The sequence below is a fragment of the Phocoena phocoena genome, chromosome 4, assembly GCF_963924675.1.
Source record: "Phocoena phocoena chromosome 4, mPhoPho1.1, whole genome shotgun sequence".
Classification (NCBI taxonomy): domain Eukaryota; kingdom Metazoa; phylum Chordata; class Mammalia; order Artiodactyla; family Phocoenidae; genus Phocoena; species Phocoena phocoena.
Genome location: NC_089222.1, coordinates 23665844 through 23689843, shown reverse-complemented (window position 1 = coordinate 23689843; position 24000 = coordinate 23665844). Strand labels below are relative to the sequence as shown.

The window sequence follows — 24000 nt, the reverse complement described above, 5'->3', positions numbered from 1 at the left end:
AAAGCTGGGACTCAAACCCAGGCCTCCTGACCCTGAGCCCGCGCCTATGCAGGAAGCTGCCCTTCTACAGCCCAAACCTGCCTGAGGCTGAGCCCAGTCAGAGGTCAGAGTGGTGGTGGAGGACACAGCCCCTGGGGGCAGGTGCAGCATGTCTGGTTCTTTTGGTCTGTTCTCACCAAGGTTGTCTTCCCTTAAAAAGCAGGTGTGAAGAGTGCTTCTTCCTCCAGGAAGCCCTCCCTTCAGGCCCTATCTTGCCCAGCCCCTTCGTGAGCTCCCTCTCACTTTATTAGGCTGTGCTGTAAACGTCTCCACTGGGGATGGGATAGATCTCCTCGAGCTCTGGGTCCTCAGAGGTTGGCACAGTGTGTGTCGGTGGCCTGTACTACTGAGTGAGTACTGCACTAGTCCTGACCCAGACCCCAGCCTGAACTGGCTCCTGACCTCACACGCTCACCCTTCAGCAACTTGCACCGCTTCTTGGTGACACCATGCACTTCCAAAGTCGCATCCAGCCCCACCTCTGGGTCACTTTGTTGGCCCTTAGGGTTTACCCTGCTTGACCCTCTGCCCCCTACAGAGCCACCCTGTGGACATCGTGGCCCTGGCATCAATAATTTGGCCTGTTTTTCCACCATGGAAGCTAGCATTATATGGCTCCAGGCCCCAGGCCCCAGGCCCATTCTCTCCGCCGGGGCAGGCCTTTGTAAAATGACTAGAGTCTGGGATTACATGGGGACAACCGGACAGAAGAGACGGGAAGTGCCTGGGGAGGGATGCACAGTCCTGCCTTCTGAAGGTTTGGCAGCCAGGTTGATAGAAGACACCCTCCCAGTCCCTTCCCAAAGAGCACTGAATAAACTGAAGGACTGAATAACAAACTTTATTAGAAACGCTCTTCATTCGTCGAATTCACATTAAAGTGGCAGGGGGCAGTGCCGTCTGGGGCTCTGGTGTCCTGCTGCTGTGACAATTTCCAGTTAAAAATCAGTCTGGGCAGAGAGTGTTGGAAACGCAAGAGATGCCTGGTGGTGGCAGCGGCGGCAGCAGCATTGTTCCCGGGGGGGAGGACAGGCTGGGGCGGGTGGAGAAGATGCCTCACATCTACCCTTCCAGTTACAAAGCTGCCCCCATGGCCCCAAGCTGATAAATAAACAGCACATCACACACACACACACACACACACACACAGAGACACACACACACACACACACAGACACACGTGAAACAGAAACAAACTCGTACAAGTCTCCTCAAGTGAAAAAATAATTCGCTCAAATAAAGCTTTGTGGCAGCCAGGCTGTATCCTGAATGGACGGTTGCCTGGAGACCCTCAGCCCCCCAGGAAGGCTCCCCAGCCCGTGGACATCACCCCCCCGTGGGTGTCACAAGGCCTCCAATTCCCCCATTAGCACCTTTGGACTAAGTACTGCCCTCACCACACTCTTTTAAAAGGCATCGCTACTTAAAACAATAATAATAAAGGATACACTCATTCCCTGGGGTGAATCTGTCAGACTCAGCTTCCCTGAATAGAGGTGCCCTGGGCATCCAGAGACTGGGGGTCCGGGTGGGGAAGGACGGCGAGTGAGAGGGGAAGTAAACAACGTTCAGAGAGGTAAGCTGGGAGGTGTCTCAACACTGCTTTGTCCACTTGCCAATTCCGCAACTGGGCATCCCTAGGTAACGGTCTCTCAAAGGGGCACAAAGTCCTAAAGTGTCATGACAATCCTACTGCCCTGGGAAGGGTGGGGACCCAGAGGGGCAAGGGCATCAAGCTGCTTTCACCATGCATTATTTAGAGGCAATGTTCTCCCAGAGCTGGCCAATTTTCCCCTGGCCCTGTCTGCAGCGGGGCACACAGCAGAAAGTGTCCTGCCCCAATGTTTTATTCATTCTCTTGAATAAGGAAACAGGCTCTCGGATCAATGCCGGTGGCTGCCTGGCTGCTGTGTCCTGCTCAGCGGGCAGGATCTCCACCCAGCGCAGGCTTCGGGCTCTTTCCGGCTTCCAAGGAGGTGTCTGACTTGGGAGGGCTGCTTCAAGGCGGCAAATACTGTTGGCAACAGACATTTCATTTTCAAAGTTGGGAAGATGTCCTGGCCTTTCAAAGAAGTGAATGTCCTGGGGAACCAGGGTGAGGAGGGAGACTTCCTCCTGATGTACAGTGTGACCGTGAAGCGACAGGCCTGGGTCTGTGGGTGCCCTCCGCCGCCCCTCCATCCCCGGCTCACTGGTACTGCAGATAGTTTTTGAGAGATTGAGGCAGGGGCAGGGAGCCGATGTCCTGTAGGCGCTGGCGGCCCAGGGCCAGGCGGATGCATCTCCGGCACAGGTCCGTCAACGGCAGGGGCTCGGCTACAACGAGAGGGAAGAGAGTTAAGTCTCACTAGAGCTGTCCCTACACCTCTCACCCTTACCCAGCCCCTGCTCACCCCCTGCCCGCCTGCTCCTGAGCTGCCCTTCAGGGCCCCAGGTTCCTCAGAGAAGCCTTCTCTGGTTATAGTAGCTGAAGGCTTAGAGCAGTGTCTTTCACATTGTGGGATGCAACCAACCCGACTAAAGACACATGGAATCAATTCATTAGGTGGTGACCAGTGATTAAAGAAAAAAAAAGAAAGAAAAGGAAAGAAAAGAAAAGAAAGAAGAAACAGAGAGCAATGCCACAGCAAGGGGTGAATACTGCTCCACGAAAGCTCTGTCTCTGATGTAAGTGTTCAGCGTGTCTCAATGTAAAAAATACTTTTCACTGCAGGTCGTGATAAAATGAGAGATGCTGACCTAGGGTGGGTCTGCAGGGGGCTTCCTCTTAGAAACAGGTGAGGTGGCGGGGGCTGTTTGAAATGGCCTTGAACCCTCAAACTTCTCCTCTAGCCTCTTTTGATGGTGAGTGGAGGAATGCATTTTCTTCAAATGTCCAGTTCTAGAAAAAATTCATGAATTAGAATTCATAAGCCATGGAACCTCTGGACATAGGACCGAGGTTTAGTTAGGTTTATTGCAGACATACTTGTGAAGCTCTTATTCTCTTCCAGGCTCTCTAATTGGACCGAGGGGATACAGAGATAACTAAGCCAAGGCCAATGGCAGCCCTGGGTGTGAAGGAAGGCTCGAGGTCTGGAAGTTTAAATATGTGAATAATTGTAGCAGAGTGTAACATGTGCAATAATTCTTAAATGCACAAGGACAGAAACTGAGCAGTTCCTATATGGAAGAGTCGCTTGAAAGCTTCCAAGAGAGGATACTGGAAAGGGGTTTTGAAGGGTGATTAGGAGTTTTATGTGATGTGAGGTTGGGGAGGGTGTTCTAGGCAGAGAGAACAGGTAAAAGCATGGAGGCATAAGACAGGACAGGCTGGGAGGTCTGGAGGGAGAGGAATGGTGCTGATCAGCTGGGTCTGGAATGAAGAGGGTGGTGGTTGCATGCTGTTTCATGTGGCTTCTGCAGCCCTAGTTTCCCCCAACCCACAGAAACATGCTAGAGGCCTGATGCTGCATCTCAGTACTTGTTTTTTTGTCAACAGAACAGGTGGTGTTTTAAAAGCATTCTATAACGTGCTAAGATACAATAAAACTGTAAGTGGTAAACACTAACACAAGAGTTGTGAGAGGAATAATATCACAAGGGAATGGAAGGAATGGGAAGGTTGTTGAGAGTGTTTTATAGGAATTTTCATTTACTGGAGATGCAGAGTTAATGAGGAGAGTCACTAAAATCAAACCCAGACTTGGCAGGTGCGTTGGAAGCCATGCACAAGAGCGTACCCAGCCCTCCTTCATGTGGGGCGAGGCTGCATATCCTCGTGGAGCGTTGGTGGTTTTAAACACTCCCACCTCCGTATCCTCTTTTGATCCTCATACAAACCCTTGAAGTTAGTTAGGGAGGCCTGGGCACCCCCTCTTTCCCAGGCCTAGAAAGCAGATTACAGACATATGGGAACATATGTATATGTATAACTGATTCACTTTGTTATAAAGCAGAAACTAACACACCATTGTAAAGCAATTATACCCCAATAAAGATGTTAAAAAAAAAAAAAAAAGAAAGAAAGCAGATTACTCACCCTGAGTCTTGCGGTCACATGGTCACCATGCCTAGGCCAACAGACACCCCCCTCGAGGTGTCCCCATCTCTCCCCTAGCAATGCCCCTGCACCCAGCTCTCCTCTCACTGTCTCCCACCCGGTTCTCATCCAAGCTTTGCACAGTCCCCCAAATTATGCCTCTGTGAACCCCTTTCCCTGCCTCCCCACCCGAATCTTCCCATCCTTAACATCCTGACCTGCCCACCGCAAGTTCCCATGATCTCCTTTTAGCTCCTATAGCACCAATGCTTGCCGCCTGTGCCACTGGACGTTGGGGAGAAAAAAACCTTTAAAAGCCTTATTTAATGACCAATTGTTACTTATTTACCAAGCAACATGAGAGATGAAATATAATTGTAGCTACTGTTTATTGAAGGCATATTATGTGGCCAGGTGCTGTGCTAAGCTCTTTATCTGTACCAACTCACGTGAATTTATGTATCAAACTCATATCACAGTTACCTCTTAGGGGTGGATGGACCTAGAGTCTGTCATACAGCGTGAAGTAAGTCAGAAAGAGAAAAACAAGTACCGTATGCTAACGCATATATATGGAATCTAAAAGAACGGTACTGGTGAACCTAGTGGCAGGGCAGGAATAAAGATGCAGATGTAGAGAATGGACTTGAGGACACGGTGGGGGGGGGGCAAGGGAAGCTGGCACGAAGTAAGAGATTAACGTTGACATATATACACTACCAAATGTAAAACAGATAGCTAGTGGGAAGCTGCTGCATAGCACAGGGAGATCAGCTCGATGCCTTGTGATGATCTAGAGGGGTGAGATAGGGAGGGTAGAAGGGAGGCTCAAGAGGGAGGGGATATGGGGATATATGTATATATATAGCTGATTCACTTTTTTGTATAGCAGAAACTAACACAACATTGTAAAGCAATTATACTCCAATAAAGATGTAAAAAATATAAAAATAAAAAGGTAATACAGTAAAAAAAAATTACCTCTTAGGTTAGGAACTATTATTATTATCCCCATTTTAAGGAGGAAGAAACAGAAACACAGAGTGGGTAAGTCACTTGCCCAAGGACACACAGCTGGTAAATGGCAGAGCTGGGAGTTAGACCCAGGCAGCTGGAAACTGGAAACTGTCTTATATTTAACCACATTCATCGAGCATCTGTTCTGTCCCTTTGCTACGTTAGGTTTACAGTTAAGTCCCCTACATATGAACAAGTCCTGCTCCAAGAGTGTGTTCATAAGTCCAGTTTGTTCGTAAGTCCAACACAGTCAGCCTAGGTACCCAACTAGCACAATCAGCTACATAGTACTGTACTGTAATAGGTTTATAATACTTTTCACACAAATAATACATAAAAAAGAAAAAATAAATAAGCAAACATTTAAAATCTTACAGTCCAGTACCCTGAAAAGTACAGTAGTCCAGTACAACAGCTGGCATCCAGGGGCTGGCATCGAGCGAACAGACAAGGAGAGTTACTGACTGGAGGAGGGAGAGGAGGTGGGAGATGGTAGAGATGAAGGATCGTCAGCCATTGGAGACGGAGGGCAAGCTGCAATTTCACTCACGCCCGATGTTGATGGCACAGGTTCTGGTTCCTCGCTGGATTCAATTCTATCTACCCTCTTGAAAAAACGATCCAGTGATGTCTGGCTAGTAGCTCTTTTTTTCTCGTCATAGATGACACAGTAGCGCTGGATTGCATTCTGAACAGGTGCTGCAACCTTCGTGTACCTTTCTACATTCGGGTCCTGTGCCTCAGAGACTAACAGTGCCTCCTGAAATAAAGAAAATCCCCTGCCATTTTTCTGCATGGTGAATCTCTTCGGTTCTTCAGTTACTTCTTCTTCCTCTTGTCTCTCTCGGTCCTTTCTCTGGGACGAAGAGAATTCAAGAAATTCCTGGGCAGCTACCATATCTGCACTCGCTGCCTTGCCGCTTACTTTTACCTTGTGAAGGTTGGCTCTAGCCTTGAACCGATAAAACCAGCCAAGGCTGGCATTAAAAGACGCACCCTCTGATTCTTCGCCGCGTTTCTTCTTCAAGTCTTCATAAAAGCTTTTAGCTTTCTCTTGAATCAGCATTAAGCTGAGCGGGACGCAACTCTGATGCTGCTGCTGCGTCCGCGCGCTGAGAAGTTTTTCATCTCCTCCATCACTTTCCCACACTTCTTCAATATCACAGCGGACTTCACATGCTCCACGATCTTGCACTTGTCCTTTAGAATCGTGCCGACGGTTGAACAATTCATGTTATAAGAACGAGCAACGTCTAACCATCTTTTTGCCTCACTCCACGCTCTCAGTTATTTTCACTTTTGTTTCCATCGTTATCGCTTGGCACTTCTTAGCAGTACCAGCAGTACCAGCTACAACTGCCACTTTTACGCCTGCTTCCGGACATCCTGGGCTTGAAATAAAGATACTGTACTACTCTACTCCATACAGTACTGTACGGTAAAGTACACAAAAGCACAACCACTTGTAGAGGATGCACGCACGTGACAGTGTACGCCAGACACGTGGACTAACTTACGTGACCGGACATGTGAATGAATGTTCGCATCTTTGAAAGTTTGCAACTTGAAGGTTCGTATGTAGGGGACATACTGTATCTCATTTAGAGATGCCTACTTCAGAGAAAAGGAAACTGAGGCTCAGAGGTGAAGGGGCTTGTCCAGAGTCACACAGCCCAAAAGCCTACAGGTGGAGCATCACGGTGCCTCCGTTAAACACCATGCAATAATGGAAGATCGCTTTAAGGTACAAAGCGAAGGAGAGGGTCACCTGCCTCCCAGGCTCACACAGTCCATAGGCTCTTACTCTGGCTCCGACCGCTTTCCAGTTCACCAGTGCCCACCTCTCCTGCCGTGAGCTCTGCACCCACCTAAATGGGCCGCCCTGCCACCAAGATGCCTTTTCTGCTCTCATGCGCGCCCATTTCATCGTGGACCCAGTCAGCCACTTTCCCTTTCTTCACGGCCATCAGACCCCTCTCCTCTGGCACATCCCAGGGATCTTCAGAAATCTGGAGTCCCTGATTTCCAGCTCCAGCTCTGCCAACTGCAAGTCTGTGCCTTTGTGAAGGTACTCTGAGCGCTTGTTTCTTCCCTTGTAAAATGGACCAACAATCTCCAGCCTGGGCCTGTCACAGGGGAATGGCCCAGAAACCATCTGTTAAATGAACAAATTGACTTGCTTCTTTGGGGGCGTGTCTTCTACAGCTGTTTCAAGCTATTGAAATAAATTGCTCTTACCTGACAAGGTTGCTGTCTTGAGTTCCCGCTCTCCTGTAAACCCCCTGAGAACAGGGCAGGTCTTAATTGACAGGAGGCTTGTGGTGAGGGTTAAACGAGTTAGAGAGTAGAAAGCACTTGGCACAGTGACCAGCACATAGTAGGTGTCCGACATTCAGCACTTCTAGCTATCTCGTCCCCATCCAGGCATTTGTTTGGTCACCCTTTGTGAGGATGAGCTTGGGCAGGGCTGTTAATGAGGTGGGGTCTGCTAGGACGCCAGCAGTTCCTTCTCTGAATGTTGGAAGATGGGCTCGCATTCTGCATCGGGAAAATTTTGAGCTGTTAACGTTTGGGAATCATTGCCAGGGCTGAAGAACTTCTGTAATCACTTTAAAGCTCTAGGCACATACTAGGTCCTCAATGTCCAAAATGCCAAGCCTGGTCAGCAAACTCAATTCCCTGTGTGTTCCCTGCCCAGTTAGGTGCTGAAGAGAAGGAAAGAGCTGTGTTTCTATTCATTCCTCTGCAGTCACTGAAATCACTCCAGAGCCTAAACTCCAAAGGAAGTGAGGGAGGGGGGAGGGGCCGGAGTTCAGAGCACACCTTTAGCTCTAAATGTGAAATATAAACCATCTCTCCCGGGGCTTCCCTGGTGGCGCAGTGGTTAAGAATCCGCCTGCCAATGCAGGGGACACGGGTATGATCCCTGGTCTGGGAAGATCCCACATGCCGCGGAGCAACTAAGCCCATGTGCCACAACTACTGAGCCTGCGCTCTAGAGCCCATGAGACACAACTACTGAGCCCATGTGCCACAACTACTGAAGCCTGCGCGCCTAGAGCCAGTGCAACAAGAGGAGCCACCGCCATGAGAAGTCCACGCACCGCAACGAAGACCCAATGCAGCCAAAAATAAACAAATAATTAATTTAAAAAAAAAGATCTTGCAATTGTTAAAAAAAAAAACCTCTCCTAATTTCTGAGGGAACTTTAACTGATGACTTCACAGTAACCCCAAAGCGCACAGAGAAAGTAACTTCCAGAGCTCCAAGGATGCCCCGTGTGGCCTAGGCCATCCCCCAACTCCTCTTTCTAACTCCCTTTGGCTTTAGAACTGCCAAGTGTCAAGGTTTAGAAATGATCACCCAGGTGGGAAGAGAAACACAGCATCTTTCAGCCTGGAAGCCATTCTTAGAAATATTTTCCGACAAAGATAAACTTAAAAAGGAATCATTGTTGCAAAAGTGAATATCCAAATAACCAATAAATATACGGAAAAGTGCTCGACTTCAAGAACCATCAGAAAAATGCAAATTAACACCATAATGTGACCCTGCTATATGCCAACAAGAATGGCTAAAATGAAAATAAGACAGTAGCAAGTGCTGGTGAGGATGTGGAGCAACTGGAACTCTCATATGGCTTCAGGTGGGCGTGGAAACTGGCACAAGCATTTTGGAAAACTGGGAGCATCTATTAAGACTGAATCTAGGGCCCACAGTCTCCCCCTGGTGTACACATGCTCACCAAAATGCACGCACACGGATGCTTAGAGACGCGCCCAACTGGAAACAAGCATTCTACTCTCCGCCATCAGTGGAAGGCACACACAAACTGCGTCTCTTCTGATAGTAGAATGCTAATCAGCCGTGAGAATGAAGGAACCACAATTACATGCAAAAAAGAAACATGGATGAATCACTCAAACATCATTTTGAGGGAAAGAAGTACATTTTGTGTAACCTCATCTGTATAGAGTTCAATAGCAGGGTGGTGAAGTTAGGGTAGTGGTGACGTTAGTGGAGAGCAGTGATTGGGGGGTGGGTATCGTTCTGCTCCTTGATTTGAGCTCTGGCAACACCAGTGTGGTCAGTTTGTAAAAATCATCAGGCTTAATCACCTGAGATTTGTACACTTTCAGCATATATGTTATACTTCAAAAACAAGTTTATATTAAAAATATCAGTCACTGACTGAGTTAGGAGGGCCCTGGCTCCCTGGTGGGTGGGTGTGATATGACACAAGCCAGGCACCTTCCCACCTGTCCCAACAGGCAAAGTGGGGGGGAAGGGACTAGTTTGGAATCCCAGCTTCTGCTCCCAGGGAATTCCCTGGTGGTCCAGTGGTTAAGACTCCATGCTTCCAATGCAGGGGGGCCGGGTTTGATTCCTGGTTGGGGAACTAAGATCCCGCATGCCGCGTGGCAAGGCCAAAAGAAAAAGGAATGCAGTAAACATTTATTAAAAGAAAACTATCCAGCTTCTGCTCCCACCACCAGTGGGCTAGACAGCTGGCTCACCTTCACAGAGGCACATTTTTCTCATCTGTAAAATGGGGGCATCAACACCTCCGTCCATGCCTTGTGACAACGGTATGACACAACATGCTCCTTGTTCCAAAGGCGTTCTCTCTACAGTATGTCTTATTCCAGGCCATCAGCCCAAGAGGTACCTTTAAAAAATAGTAATACTTTGCTTATTGTGGTCCTAAAAATGTCCCAGTATATCATCCTAATTGACAACAGTGCTCTGCTCTTGATGAAGACTTACGGGGGCCAGGGCTGGATGTCTTGTTCTGTGCTAAAAATATCGCAAGGCAATCATTTCCAAAGTTCTCCAGGAAGCTGAATTGTCCATAATTCTCCACCACTCACCCCCTACGTGACCCTCAGTAAGCCACAGAACTGCCCAGGGACTCTGTTTTGCTGTCAATAAAATGGGGGTGTTAGCTCATCTGGTTTTGATGGTCTATGTCTATGATGAAACAGTGGAGAGCTAGGCACTTTGTGCCTTAAGCTTCTTCTCTGGGCCCCTTTAAGTCTCCTCTGCTGATGGCGAGGAGATGCCAAGACGCGAGTCATCACCCTACCCCCATTCCTGCATTTATATTTTGAAAAAAAAAGAAGATCAACATTTTTAAGGTCAAGAGGTGAAATTCTTTTGGAACAGTTTAGACAATGGTCAGCCGATGGGGGAAGCTTTCGGTGACAGCCCTGAAATCTGAACTTAAGTAGACATGGTTTTTGGGGGAAAAAAAGGTAAAGACATGCATGTGGGCAAGCACACACACTCTACGAGTCAGACACTGTGCTAATCACTTTTTGCAGACCATGGTTTTGGTGTCCAAAGACTCAGTGTGTCCTCCCCTCATGCTATCGCTTCAGCGAGAACATCCTCCCCTGTACTGCCTGTCAGAAGCCTGTCTTCTCTTTCAGGACCCAAATCAAGTGTCACCTCCTCCCCAATGACATGGCTCCCCCACCTTCTGGGTCTGCACCTGTCAAGTGTCAACCCACTTAGCTAACTACACAAATGTGTCATTACCTGCTCACTTCTAAAATACGCCATACCTCTACCAATTGGCCCTATCGTGGCCAACAGAGACCTCAGCTCACATCTAGAAATCCCCTGGAATCTGGAGGTTTCTCTTAGCAAGCTTTACTGTTTCCCCAACAAAAAGGGTATGACTACAGCTGGGACAAAAGCAGCATCTTCAGATGCACTTGGTTCCAGCAAGCATCACGGGCACAGACGGAAGTGCCCGAGGGGCTGGCCTGTCCACCAGCTCCCCGACACAGTACTAGACAGCAAGATATTCTCACCTAAAGACTCTGCGCTGCTCCCAGGCAAAGGGGAGCTATGTGGCTGTGGAGTGAACAGCAGCTGCATTTTTAGATGTGTTCAGTGGCTCTAAAGGAAGAGCCTCTACCCACCCAGCCTGAAAGTTACTTAAGGAGTTATTCCAGCAAAATGAAAAAGGAATCCAAGAAACAGGATGGCACAAGCTTCCAGGAAAAGGGGGGAGTAAATGGACCACAGAAGCAAAGGAAGGTAGAATGAGTGATACGAAGGTCCATTAGATGGTGATGCTTGGAAGAGCCTCCTTCCAGTGGCCGTCATGTCTCTAAAGTGCCACACCCACAAAGCTCCGTGCCTCCTGACCTCTGACCCCAGCCCTTGGCTTCCCCACCCTCAGAGCTCCCATTGTGCCCTCTGGCAGTGCCACTCCACACAGAAAACTGCAACCCAACTTCTTTTCTGAGAGCTCCCTCCACCTCCCGCCTTAACTGAATCCAGCTTCCTCTCCCAGGACACCACTGCCCTTCAGCCTTCCCTGGGCGCTGTTGGTGTCTCAGGGCCAGGAGGTGGACAGGACCCCTCGCTCCTTTGCCACATACGAAGCTCTGCAGCCTCCATCTGCTATGAGAAGTCCCAGCTCCTCCGTGGCTCACACCACTTGGCCGGGTCCTCTTCTGGTCCTTGTCAGGGCTCTGGCTTGGCCTCCCCGGTCCCTTCTCAACCCACACCTGCCACCCCCCCGGTGACAGAATCCTCCACAGGCACGACCCTCTCATCATGCAGCCTCCTGGGGCTGGAGGCCACGCCCATCCACCCAGCTACCCACATCCTGGGCCACAGCACGGACTGCAGCATCCCTCCTAAATGCCCCTTCCAGGACCCCAGGGATGCTGAATCAGCCACCCCCACTTTGACCATTACTTCCTGCTCTCTTTTGCTCAGTCCATCAGCATTGCCTTTCTTCACCTCCCTCCTCACCCAGCTGACCAGTTAGCTATTCTCAGGGACAAAGCACACGGGGGCAAGGCAGGCAGGACGGTGTGGGGGGGCTGGTGAGTAGCTGTGGGGACACCAGGTTGGGGGCTGGACAATGAATTGGGGACAAGAAGCCTCTGGCATTCAGGTCATCTGTGTTCAGTGCCGCTTCAGAGCGTCTTCTCCCCAACCCAGCCTCACCCTAGTACAAGGTCAAGGCCAGTCTGTTTCAGCAGCAGCTGGCAGCCCTGGGCTCTGGCCGGCCTTGGCCACCGTCTAGCAGAGCGGCCTCCCCAACCTCCTTGGGGCCTCAGCCTCTACCAGTGTGGCAAGTGGCTTGGGAAGAAGGCTGGGGGTCCTTTGTACCAGCTGACACTTGACAGAACAGAAGTCACATTTAATCCTGGCAGTGGAAGGACTCTGACTGCACCCAATCAAATCAGGTTTCAACACACAAGAAAAAGTGAATGGCAAGGCCAGGGATGCCTGTGAAATACATGTTAGATGATGAGTCTTGGTAATCCAGGGCCGTGGCTCCCAAGCTGCTGGCACAAGCCAGGCAGGCTTCCTGGGGGAGGTGGTGCTGAGCCAGGTCCAGGGGGCTAGCTGGTTACAATCTGCTATTATATCAAAAGCAAGACTGGCTGCTCAAAGGCTGCCCTCAGCTTTACCAGGTGAGGCTCATTTTAGCCACAGCATTGTCAAAAGAACGAGGGATCCGGTGACCTGAATCCCCTGTCCGAGGGCCTTCCATCCACCAGTACTCTCTGCCCCGCTGGCCGAGATCTCGGCAGGGCTGTAGCTGCCTGTCCGCCCACCTTGCAGCCATGCCTGGCTCTGCTGAAGCCAGGGGGGTGTTACCTGTTGCCCTTCCCAGCTCTGAGGCTGAATGAATGGCTCCAGGTGGGCACTGGGGACGTCCCTCCTGGGGTGGTTTGGGGCCTTCTCAACCTCCAAGCAGATGCAGCCTGGAGGAACCTCTGTGTGCTTGGGTTGGGAAGGAGTGGGGAGAGGGAAGAGGGTCCCATCACCTGCCCAGCCTCTGAGAGCCTGGCTGGGGTGTAGGGAGCTGTGCTGGATAGGACTCTGAGCTCAGCCTCCACCCTAGTACAAGGCCAAGGCCAGTCTGTTTCAGCATTAAACTTGAACCATGTAAGTGATTGGTGCATTCTGCGGATGGAAAAATCAAGGCACGAAGAACATCACTGTTTTGATCGAAGGCTTCTCAAGAAGGGTTTGGAGGGGTATCAGAGTTCTAATGTCATTTTGGGGACTCTGAGGATAAAGTCTTGTCTAACTTGTGATGCTCATCACACATGCATGTATTCATCAGACTTCTACTTACAAACGTGCTTTGCAGGTCCTGAGCAGACAGCCAGGCCCACAGAGGCTCACGGGGCTACAGACAGGACAGGGAGACTGAAAAAAGCACAGAGGGGTCTGTGCTTAAGAGAAGGAATTGTAGGGGGAGCTGAGGGAGCCAGGAAGAGGGGCACCTAACCCAGCCAGGGGGTGTCCAGGACGGCTTCCTGGAGGAGACTGCAGCTAAGAGAAGTTTTAAAGGATGAATAAGAGTTATCTCTGCTGAGGGCTGAGAAGGATGTCTGTTGGCTCTGAAGGCATATCTCTAAGATGCATTCAAAGAAATCTCTTTTGTGTAACATTGGGAAAAGTTCACAGTTTTCCCAGAAGACACTTTGAGGAAACAATGATCAATTGTTGGAGAAAGTCTAGTCTGTCAAAAAAAAAAAAAAAAAAAGTCAGTGCAGACTGTGGGCTCCCACAGGCAGGGACTGGCTCTTGTCCTCGCTGCCCAGCCCCGTGGCTCTGCTTTGGACATCGTGGGTGCTGGGCCAGTGGGAGGGTATCTGGGGGAGGGAAGACAGCTGCAGTGAGCCTTCACCTCTACAAAGCAAACTATGGCCCAGCTCTTCTGGTGCAGGGAATGAATTTTAAAAGTAGCCCTTTCCTACTGCCCTAAGTCAGCTAAAGAACCCTCCGGCAAGGTTCCTGCAGGCTGACAGAATTAGCAACACACTGTACCGGCTCCGCGGGTCTGCTGGAGGGATGCTCCGAACTCAGCTGAAAAATTTCCCAGAAAATCTGACTGTTTTCAATTTGGAGCCCGCTCCAGGGAGCTGCACAATGACTGGACACCCTGGCCCTGGCCGAGGACAGCCTCTGGTCACGTGCGGAGAGCCTCAGTGGGGGAGGGCCTGGCTGGCGTGTACCCTGCACCACGGACCATCCCAACACCTCTAGAAGTTATCTCTGCTGCTGCAGCCATGGGAGCAACCCGGTTGCCCCTACAGACACTGAAAGAAGCACGTCCAAGATAGGGAGACCAGGGAGGGGAGTAGCGTCCTTCAGAGACAGTTGGTACTCATCCCATCCAGGGCAAGGTTGGGGCCCTCAGGGATGGGACCCCCATTCCTCATGGTGTGTCCCCTTCTAAAGAAGAAAAATGAGCGTTGGGATAGCCAGCTGGAGAGCAGGACTTACTTAAAGCCATGGGAATGAACACAGTGTGGTACTGGGAAAGGAAGAGGCAAACTCGAAAGTTCGAGAACTAAACTAAGCAAGGTGTTATTTAGACACATACTATAGGTGTCTAAAAAGTCTGCAAGGAACAGGAAACACAGAATTCAGAGGAGTGGTTGCCTTGAGGAAGAGGGGATGGGGGCTGGCAAGGCTAGACCATGGAGGCACAGAAGCGCCCGGTTGTCAATTTTCGAGTCCTTGGGTTGGACGACGGATTCGTGGTGGCATTAAATTAGTAAGAAATAAATATAGGAACCAGCAAAGCAGAATAAAAGAGGGCTATGCACGGGACCAATGATGACAGTGTATTACAAGCAACGATTCTGTTTAATCCAATTCTGTGTATCAGTTAAAAACAAAAAAAGAGAAAGGGCAAAAGCGAATGAGAAGAGTCATGAGTTGGCCTTAATCTGGCTCAAATGAGAGCTTGGCTAGAAGATGAATTACAGTTAAATTCTAGTTAATGGGCAGTAACGCTCTTGTCTGTTGAGAACTTAGCATAGCCGCGGGGAAGGCGTCACTGGGAAGCAGAAGCACAGGCCTGGGGTGAGAAGGCGTAGAGCCAGTTCTGGTCTCACAGGGCAGCTGCTTCCTCTGTAGCAGGGGCCAAGCCCCGCCTCACGGGGAGCTGGGGCAGGACGAGAGGGGGGCGGAGGATAGGTACCCGGCGTAGGCCCTGGCACATGTGGGCCATCGTCAAATGACAGCTATTTTGTTTTCAGAGCAGCTAGTCCTTTAGGACAAAGTGCAAAAAAAAAAAAGAGGCAGCTGGTGTGGTGAGCTGAGGACCTGACGCCCTGTGTGGGATGCCTGCATGTCGACAACCACAGATAATTCCCACCAGAGGTCTGAGCAGGCCAGGAGCTGGGGTCCAACCCCAGCCCTGTGGGACCCTGATCCAGCCCTATCCCTCAGCCTCTTCTACTTTGGGGGATGTTCCTTCCAATCTTTCACCAGAAGCGGAAGCGTGAGGACACTCACGAGTGCTGGTAGATTTTCAAAGCCCATCTTGGTGTTCTGGGCTCTTTGGCTGGATTGCTGGCGATGATGATGATGTGAATAGTCACGGCAAGGACTTACCTAGCACGTCCTGTGTCGTCAGATGTTCTAAGCAGTTTATGTCTTACTGTACTTATACTTCACTATGACCCGACGAGGTAGTTACTATCATGAAAGCCCATTTATAGACTGAGGAAACCAAGGCACAGAGTAACTCACCGAAAGCCACAGTTAAGTAGTAAAAAATGCGACTGGAATTCAGGCAGTGTGGTTTGGGGTGTATTCTGTTGCCAAACTCTCCTGGGAAGGTAGGGTGACAGTCCCTGCAAAGGAGATGCAGCCCTACTGATTCTGTCACTCAGTGACAGTGCCCCCATGCCCCGGCCCCCAACCCCATGTGGTAGGGCTAGATCACTGTCTGTGCGCTAGAGGCCCCTGAATGGACTGGAGCGGGGCCCCTGACCCAACAAAGCCCAGCCCTGGCTGGCAGGTAAGCCATGAGGTGGCCTCGATGAAGGACCCTGCCCATGGGGATAGTTACTAATGGGTTGTTCAATCCACCTGGTTCTGTCTGGGATTTGGCCTGAAGACCAAATCTTCAGGAGAGGAGAGGAGAAGGAAGCAGGTGCAGACCACGTGAGGGGTCTTCTCCTCTCCAGGGCCAACCACCAGAATCACCCATCCCTTCCCGAAGCAGCCCTGGGGCTGTGTTCCTTGCAACTACTAAGGCCAACTGGTACCGTTGACCCTTGTTTTCCAGCAAATCGCCAAGGTCAGGCCAACTTCCACTGGGGAAAGGGCATCACGTTAGCTCTTGCTAAACAGCACCAGCCCCAGGTGTTTAATATGAAGGCCTTCTAATGGATTTATTGTGTTTATTTGACCTTTCCCAGTGCGAGCCCAGAAACAGGCCCAGAGGAGGGTGGCAGAAGCTTGTTTTTCTTAAGCTAAGGAAAACTGAGGAGTAAACTGAATCCTTGGTTGGCGTCTGCTGAGTTTTCTCACCCTGGCTCCCCGCCTCCCTTAGTTGCAAGATCCAGTTAGACTCAAGAGGAACCCGTGTTTATGGGATAGCTCTGGAAGAGGAAAACCGTGTCTACTAAGAAGTGGTAAATGACGAGGTCTGCAGATAAATGTTTTCAGTGTGTCGAGAGCCCTGATAAAGGATAATCGGTAGTGTATTTAGCAATGACTGCTCTATTTCCACTTCTAGTCTCAAGGCAAATGATTTCTTGTTTTAAAATAACTTTTCAAACAGTTAATGATCAGTGCATGAATGAAACCACTTCTAGTATCACAAGTATGGTTGGGTTTTTGACCAGAGGCTGCAAACTCCAGTGCCTAGGGGCCAGGCAGGTACCCTAAGTGACCAGTGCGGAGCAGATGAAAGCAGTGGGCAGGGGGAGAGGGGTGGGGTCCACGGACGCCGGAGACACACGCCAGGGGTCATCACTCAGCTCTGGCCTCAGCTCCAAGCAGGAATGTGGGCCCCTGTTACCAGATTCCCTGCCCTTTCCAAAAAAGCCAAGAATCCAGATTTTTTAATGTGACATTTCTGAGTTACTTTAATTTGGTATGGCCAAATGAAATATTGACATTTCTAGGCCCAGACACAGCCCTGGGCTGACAGTGTCACCTCTACTCAGAGTGAAGCTTATCTACCACCTTGCTGGGAAGTCGGAACCTGCCCACCCCACACGGGGGGCAACCCATCCCCCATGAACTGCCAGAAGGTCTGATCCAACCACAGAGGCACAAACTCCAGGGGATCCACGAGTTTGCCCCCCGTCCTTCCACAGCCATAATATCCACAACTGCATGCGAAAACCAGAGCTTCACGAAAACCTATTTTCTCCCTTTGGTCTCCGCGTGGATCCTGAGAGTCCAGATTGAGCAAATGTCACTCACCCGGTCACCAGACACACCCACTCCTTCCCCCCACCAGTTCTCCGTGAGTGTGCAGAGGTGAGAACACTGGAGGAGAGGGCGCCGCAGAGATCCCCACGGGGGGATGGTAGTGGCACCACCACCTCTGCGGCAAGTGCGGAGTTCGCCCGGGCAGGTGCTGTGTGAGCACTGCCCAGTCCTCACAGCGCCTCTGCGCAGGTCCCGTGTGCCCTCACTTTAGAGACGAGCAGAAATGGCACAGCCGTGGGCTCCAGAGTCTGTTCCTCACAAGACACCTCTCAACACCCAGAACATTACTGTATTTGGTGTAAGATGCCTATAACATCTATCTTCCCATAAAATCAGGTATCTTCTTATTTCTTATTTTACTCTGGACAAGGGGCGGCGGATGGTAGAGGTTTATGGACAAAAACATATTAGCAGAGAAAAATGACAGACAACATCAACTTTTTTGATTGTGGGAGGTAAGAAAATGCAGAAAAATCCCTTAGTTCAGGATGTGGCAAAACCAGTTTCCAAAAGGAACGTAGCTTGAGAATCCCCTTGACCTTGGATAACAGTGATAATCACCGACTAATACTGTATTATATACATGCAAGTTGCTGGGAGAGTAGATCTTAAATGTTCCCACCACAAATAAGAAATGGTGATTATGTGAGATGACAGAGGTGTCGGCTGACACTACGGTGGCCATCATTTTGTGATAGATAAGTGTATCAGATCAACACGTTTTGTCCCTTAAACTTACACAAGGTTGTATGTCAACTGTATCTCAATAAAGCTGCAGAAATAAAAGGCTTATTTCCCAATTGAAATAACAATAGTAATAACCTAAGGCAAGTAGCGGCTGCCCTCTGCTGAACCCTGCCTCTAGGCCAAGACTGGCCCGGCCACAGGGGGCTTAGACGCATCATCTCACCGGGCCAGCACAGTGAGCGTAGACACAGCACCACGTCCCGTGTTATTTCGCAGTGAGGAAATCAAGCATCGAGGCTGGGCTGCTGGCACAATACTACATAGAGGGTGAGGGGCGGGCAGACCCAATGTGTATTCGCTATCTTTTTACCACCAGGAGTCCCATATTTCTTGAGGATCCGCTGTGTGCCAGGCCAGGCGCTGGGGAATCACAGAAGTCAGACACCCGCAATTTGAGAAGCGCACAGCTTCCTGAGGGGCCTGGGAGGTGAAGGGCGCTTCCCCCCGCGCCATGCTCAGAGTGCACTAAGTTCACCCCTTGGATATTCCTGCGTGCACACAGTTGCCCTGTTGATTGAAGTCTGGTGACAACTTCCTTGCACGGAATTTCATTTTCTAACTGGGGTGAAGTTTGCATAACATAAAAGGGACCGTTTTAAAATGCGTGATCCAGTGGCATCTGGCGCATTCACAATGTTGGACAACCATCACCTCTGTCAAGCTCCAAACCATTCTCATCACCCGCAAAGGAAACCCTGTATCCATTCAGCAGTTCCTCCCCATTCCTTCAGCAACGGCTAATCTGCTTTCTATCTCTAGGAACTGATCTGTTCCGGATACGCCATAGAAATGGGATCATACAATACATGACCTTTGTATCTGGCCTTCTTCACTCAGCATGTCTTCGAGGTTCATCTGTGCTGTAGCATGTATCAGAATTTCGTTTCTTTTAATGGCTAAGTAATACTCCACTGTATCAATATACCCCATTTTGTTTATCCTTTCAGCCACCGAGGGACATTTTGGGGTGTATTTCCCTTTTGGCTATTGTGATTAGTGCTTCTATGAATATTAGTGTATAAGTACCTGTTTGAGAACCTGTTTTCATTTCTCTTGGGTATACACCTAGGAGTGGAATTGCTGGGTCATGTCGATTCCATGCTTAATTTTTTGAGGAACCTGCCAGACTGCTTTCCACAGCAGCTGCATCGTTGTGCATTCCCACCTGCAATCTGTCCATACACTCACCATTTCTTATTTTCAAATACTTGAGTTGGATAAGATTCTTGAAGTGAGAGACAGAAGACACAGGTCTGTCTCTGCCACAAATTCATTGTGATAGTAATAACATATATATTAATAATAATAATGACAGTTAGCATTTCTAGTGAGTTTACTGCCCCAGGCACTGTTTTAAGAACTTCCATAAATTAACTTATTTAATCCCCACAACCATCAACATCTTTCTTTACAGATGAGGAAAGTGAGTCACGGGGCGGGGGGGTCATAATTGGCCAAGGTCACACAGCTAGTGATCTGGGATTCCAACCCAGGCAGTCTTAACCCAGGTCTAAGGGGCACACATGGCAACAGTTCTCAGCCTGTGTGACGAGGAAGGGCAGGTCTCTTTGCCAAAGCAGGAGAACCCCTTTGCCAGATGAAATTTTATGTACAACCCCAGTCTATTTAGCAGATAGAAGGGAAGCTGCTGGAAGGATGGGGTCCCAGTTTCCCACCTTAAGGTAGGGCCTTGGGGACTTCGGCGGAAGAGGGTTTTGGAACCCTCTGGCAAATTCCACGATTCTGAGATACTGAGAAGTGAGTGAGAAGACAAAATCTCAGACTCTTGACCAATGGCAGGCAAGGGCACAGCCTTTTGCTTTTAAATTTAATGTGTGAGAACAATACCTTAGATTTACAAAGCACGTTGTCTTTTCCGAGGACCTGTACAAACATCCTATTTGCTGTCAGAGTGAACCATTCCAAAACACATTCAAGGATCTATGAGGTCCTAAAGAACCTCTATGGACTAGGATACAGTACTCAGGAACGTGGGAGATGCGCTGATTTCAATCATGTGCCAACTGGAGGAGCCCCACTGTTTTCCTGCTTTTGTTTCAGCTCTTGTGGGGCCTCTTTCCTGCCTCGTCCGTCCAACCTAGGGACCCAGAATCACCACCAATGTCTGTGCACTTACTATGTGCTGGGCCTGTGCTCAGAACTTCTTTTTTTAAAAAAATAAATTTATTTATTTATTATTTTATTTATTTACTGTTTCTGGCTGCGTTGGTGCTTCGTTGCTTTTCTCTAGTTGCAGTGCACGGGCTTCTCATTGCGGTGGCTTCCCTGTTGTGGAGCACGGGCTCTAGGCATGCGGGCTTCAGTAGTTGTGGCTCACGGGCTCTAGAGCGCAGGCTCAGCAGTTGGGGCGCAAGGGCTTAGTTGCTCCGCGGCATGTGGGATCTTCCCAGACCAGGGCTCGAATCCGTGTCCCCTGCATTGGCAGGCGGATTCTTAACCACTGCGCCACCAGGGAAGCCCACGTGCTGAGAACTTCTGACACATCATCTCCCTTCATCCTCACTACAACCCCTTGAGGGAGGTGAGACAGATCTGTGGTCCCTTATCCAAAACCCTGGGGCAGACTGTTTGGGAATTCTGAGTTCCAGAGTTTAGTAATTAGGTTGCATATGCCATGTGTTGCCTAACATCCCAGGGGTCTGGGGCAGCGTCTGCAATCACACACGTTGATGTTTCTATAGCGAAACCTATGACTATTCACACTGAGTGAAATAAGAAACGACTCAAAACAGCCTCACACCAGTTCAGGTTGATCTGGCTGTCAAAGGAGTTTGCCCCAATCTTAGGAATGAAGTTTTGATTTTCAGAACGTAGTCTTGTGCTAACATCTTCATCTGACGAAGAAATGAGGCTCTAAGAGGTGGAGTGGCTTGCCTAGTGAGGGTAACGCAACAGGTGGGTACTGGAGGTAGGATTCAAGCCGGAAGTCTGCCTTGAGAGCCCATGTCTAAACATGGGAAAAGAGCACAGATATCTGGGAGAAACAACAGGGGGTTCGAATCCCTGCTCTGCCACTTTGGAGCTGTGGGGTCCGGCTTCACCCTGGGACCCTCGGCTTCTGTAGAGGTTGTTAGGACTATTCTCAAATATTCCAGCTCTCACCCTCCGGGCACAAAATCACCTTGCCCTTTCCTACTCACCGAAGTTAGGTGCCGCCATAAGTCTTGCCTTGGCCAAAGAGTGGAAGTGCTGTGTGTCACTTCCACCTGGAAGCTTTAGCAGCTAGCTGGTCAGGGCATTGCTGCCTTCTCTTTTCCATTAGTGACCATTAGGATCTGCTTCTAGTGACCCCGGACCTGAAGTGAGGACACAAACCTCGCAGAACAGAGCCTCCAGGGGACTAGTGATGAGCGCGCACCAAGGGCAAAGACAAATCTTGGCTGTTTGAAGTCAGTGTGACTTGGGGCTTGTCTATTACTGCAGCAAGACCCGGCCCATCCTGACTGATACAGGCTCCTTCTCTATAAAGCAACTGGGGTGAAGACTGAATTAAGTGGCACGTGTAAAGTTCCAGGAGAGTGCCCGACCAATGACATTCGTTGATTCCCTTTCCCATGCTCAGCCTGAATTCCCCAGCTGTAAAGAAGGGTGGGGGAGGGAGAGTGGAGGAAGGCGGTAATAGTTACCTTGCTCCGTTTAAATAACTGAAACTACTGTTAACCCATGAGGTATTCATGGAAAGGATTTTGTGGATGTTTACCAACGTATTGAGTCATGTGCGTCCCTCATCCCGCCCTGGCATTGACGGAGAGGCTGGGTGGAGGTGGAGGGAGGTTGGGGATAGAATGTCAGCCCCGAGACAAACAGCTGCCCAAGGACTTCAGGTTCCTGATGGAAGTGACAGCTGTGGACCAAATATCCCCAAAGGCGGGACTGCAAAGGGCCCGCTTGTGTCAGGAGGAGGTTAGGAGGGCCAGGCAGCCTGCTGACAGCTGCTGAGCACGGGGGAGGCACCACTTCCTCCGAGAGGGGCGCCAGATGCAGGGAGCGAGGCTGCCTGGAGGATATTCTCCGTGATGAGAATGTGCAGTTGCCAGGGGACTTGCATTAAGACCCCATTTAGCAACACCGATTAAGGAGCTATAAATAGCACCTGAGCTCTTTCACAGGCCATAAGACATACTTCCCTGCATCGTTCCCAGCCAGCAGCCTGCCCTGCTTAATTGGGGCTCAGAATAAAATACCTGGGATGCCACTTCTGGATGGAAGGGCCGTGTTGTCTTAGGGACCAGCTGCTGGGCTAGGGATGGGGCAGAGGCTGGACACAGGGCTGCTGCCGCAAAGGTGGGAAGGAGGAGGAGAGAGGAAGGGGAGGGGAGAGCACACGTCTGAAGGTGACGATGGAAGTCTGGAGCCACACCACAAGAGGTAGTGCTACATCAGCTGACGGCCTGCAATGGCCACCCAAAACGGCAGCCGCACCCCTCACCTCTGCCAAACCGCTGGTCTGACAAATGAGGACCACCAAGGCAGGGAAGTGGGCCTGGTTGTCCCTGTGTCGATGTGAGGGCAGAAGACTAGCGTTTCGGTCCTATCTCAGTCACTGGACAGCTGGGAGACCTGGGTGGGGGGCTCCCCACTTTCTCTGGGTCTCTGGTCTTTTCCACTGCAACACGAGGGCGGCATGAGAGGTCTCTAAACTCTAGATGCTCAGCCTGGGGCGCTACCTCGGAACTCCCACCAGCGTCAAGAAGAAGGAAGAAGCCCATCATGTGCTGAGTCACCTCCAAGGTCCATGAAGCGGAGAAAGAAGGGTGTGGGACTTCCTGGTGGTGCGGTGGTTAAGAATCCAGCTGCCAATGCAGGGGACACAGGTTCGAGCCCTGGTCCGGGAGGATCCCACATGCTGCGGAGCAACTAAGCCTGTGCACCCCAACTACTGAGCCCGTGCGCCACAACTACTGAAGCCCACGCGCCTAGAGCCCATGCTCCGCAACGAGAGAAGCCACCGCAATGAGAAGCCCGCGCACCGCAACCAAGAGTAGCCCCCGCTAGCCACAACTAGAGAAAGCCCACACGCAGCAACGAAGACCCAATGCAACCAAAAATTAACTAAAATTAATTAATTTTTAAAAACAGAAGAAAGAAGGGTGCGTGTCAGCAGGGAGGGGAATACTGCTGTTTGTGTATTTATGAAAAGTATCTTAGAAGAAAACAGGAGAATCTGACAGCACTCGTTGCTTCTGGGGAAGGTGGCTGGAAACGGGTAGGCAGGGAACTTATAACTGTTATTTTAAATAAACCTTATGAATGCATGTAGTGTATATAAAATCTAAATTTAAAAACTACGGGACTTCAGAAGGCCCAGGTTTTAATGAAGGAATACATGACAAACTAGACCAGTGGGGTCTCTTTCCATGAACTAGTCTCTCCGCTACTACTCTCTGCTTCACGTGCTCCTCAACTTGGCTGTGTGTTTTAAGCCTCTGGGCCTTTGCACATGCTGCGCCCACCCCTGAAATGCCTTTCTCAGCAGGGCCCAGGTCTGATTCTAGGGTGTATTGGGACCTGGCACAGAGTACCACTCAGCACAGCACTCTGGGTCTCTGCGGACTCACGCACACACACACAGCATTCATTTCCGATGATCCCCTTGTGGTTTATCTGCAGAAAATCAAGTCTCTGCTCTCACACCACCTCCTCCCTTGGCCTCATCAGAATGTGCTGGGAAAGTTAATTTGTAACATTGGCCCGAGCAAAATACAATTAGGAAGGGATGCCCTGTAGCAACAAGTACTTGCAATAGAGGTGCCAGCAATGCCACAGGGAGGGGCCTGACTGGGGAAAACTGATTTTGTGATTATTCATGGCACAGATGTCGTCTGGGCCTTCACCTCGGCTGCCTTCCTGCCTGCCAGCTCAGGAATCCCATGGTAACGAGGCACCCCTGGAGAAGGGGCTGCCAGGCGGAGTGTCTTGGCTCTGC

General features: G+C 50.1%; 1 protein-coding gene across 1 annotated transcript in view; it reads right to left on the bottom strand.

Moving 5' to 3' along the window:
- Positions 1–864: 864 nt before the first annotated feature.
- The window catches only part of SPSB4 (splA/ryanodine receptor domain and SOCS box containing 4), a 63201-nt gene continuing 40065 nt past the window's right edge, over positions 865–24000 (bottom strand). Inside the window, exon 2 of the mRNA XM_065876752.1 lies at positions 865–2355. Coding sequence (XP_065732824.1) covers positions 2228–2355 — 128 coding nt within the window. The 3' untranslated portion in view covers positions 865–2227. The remainder of the gene's footprint in view (positions 2356–24000) is intronic.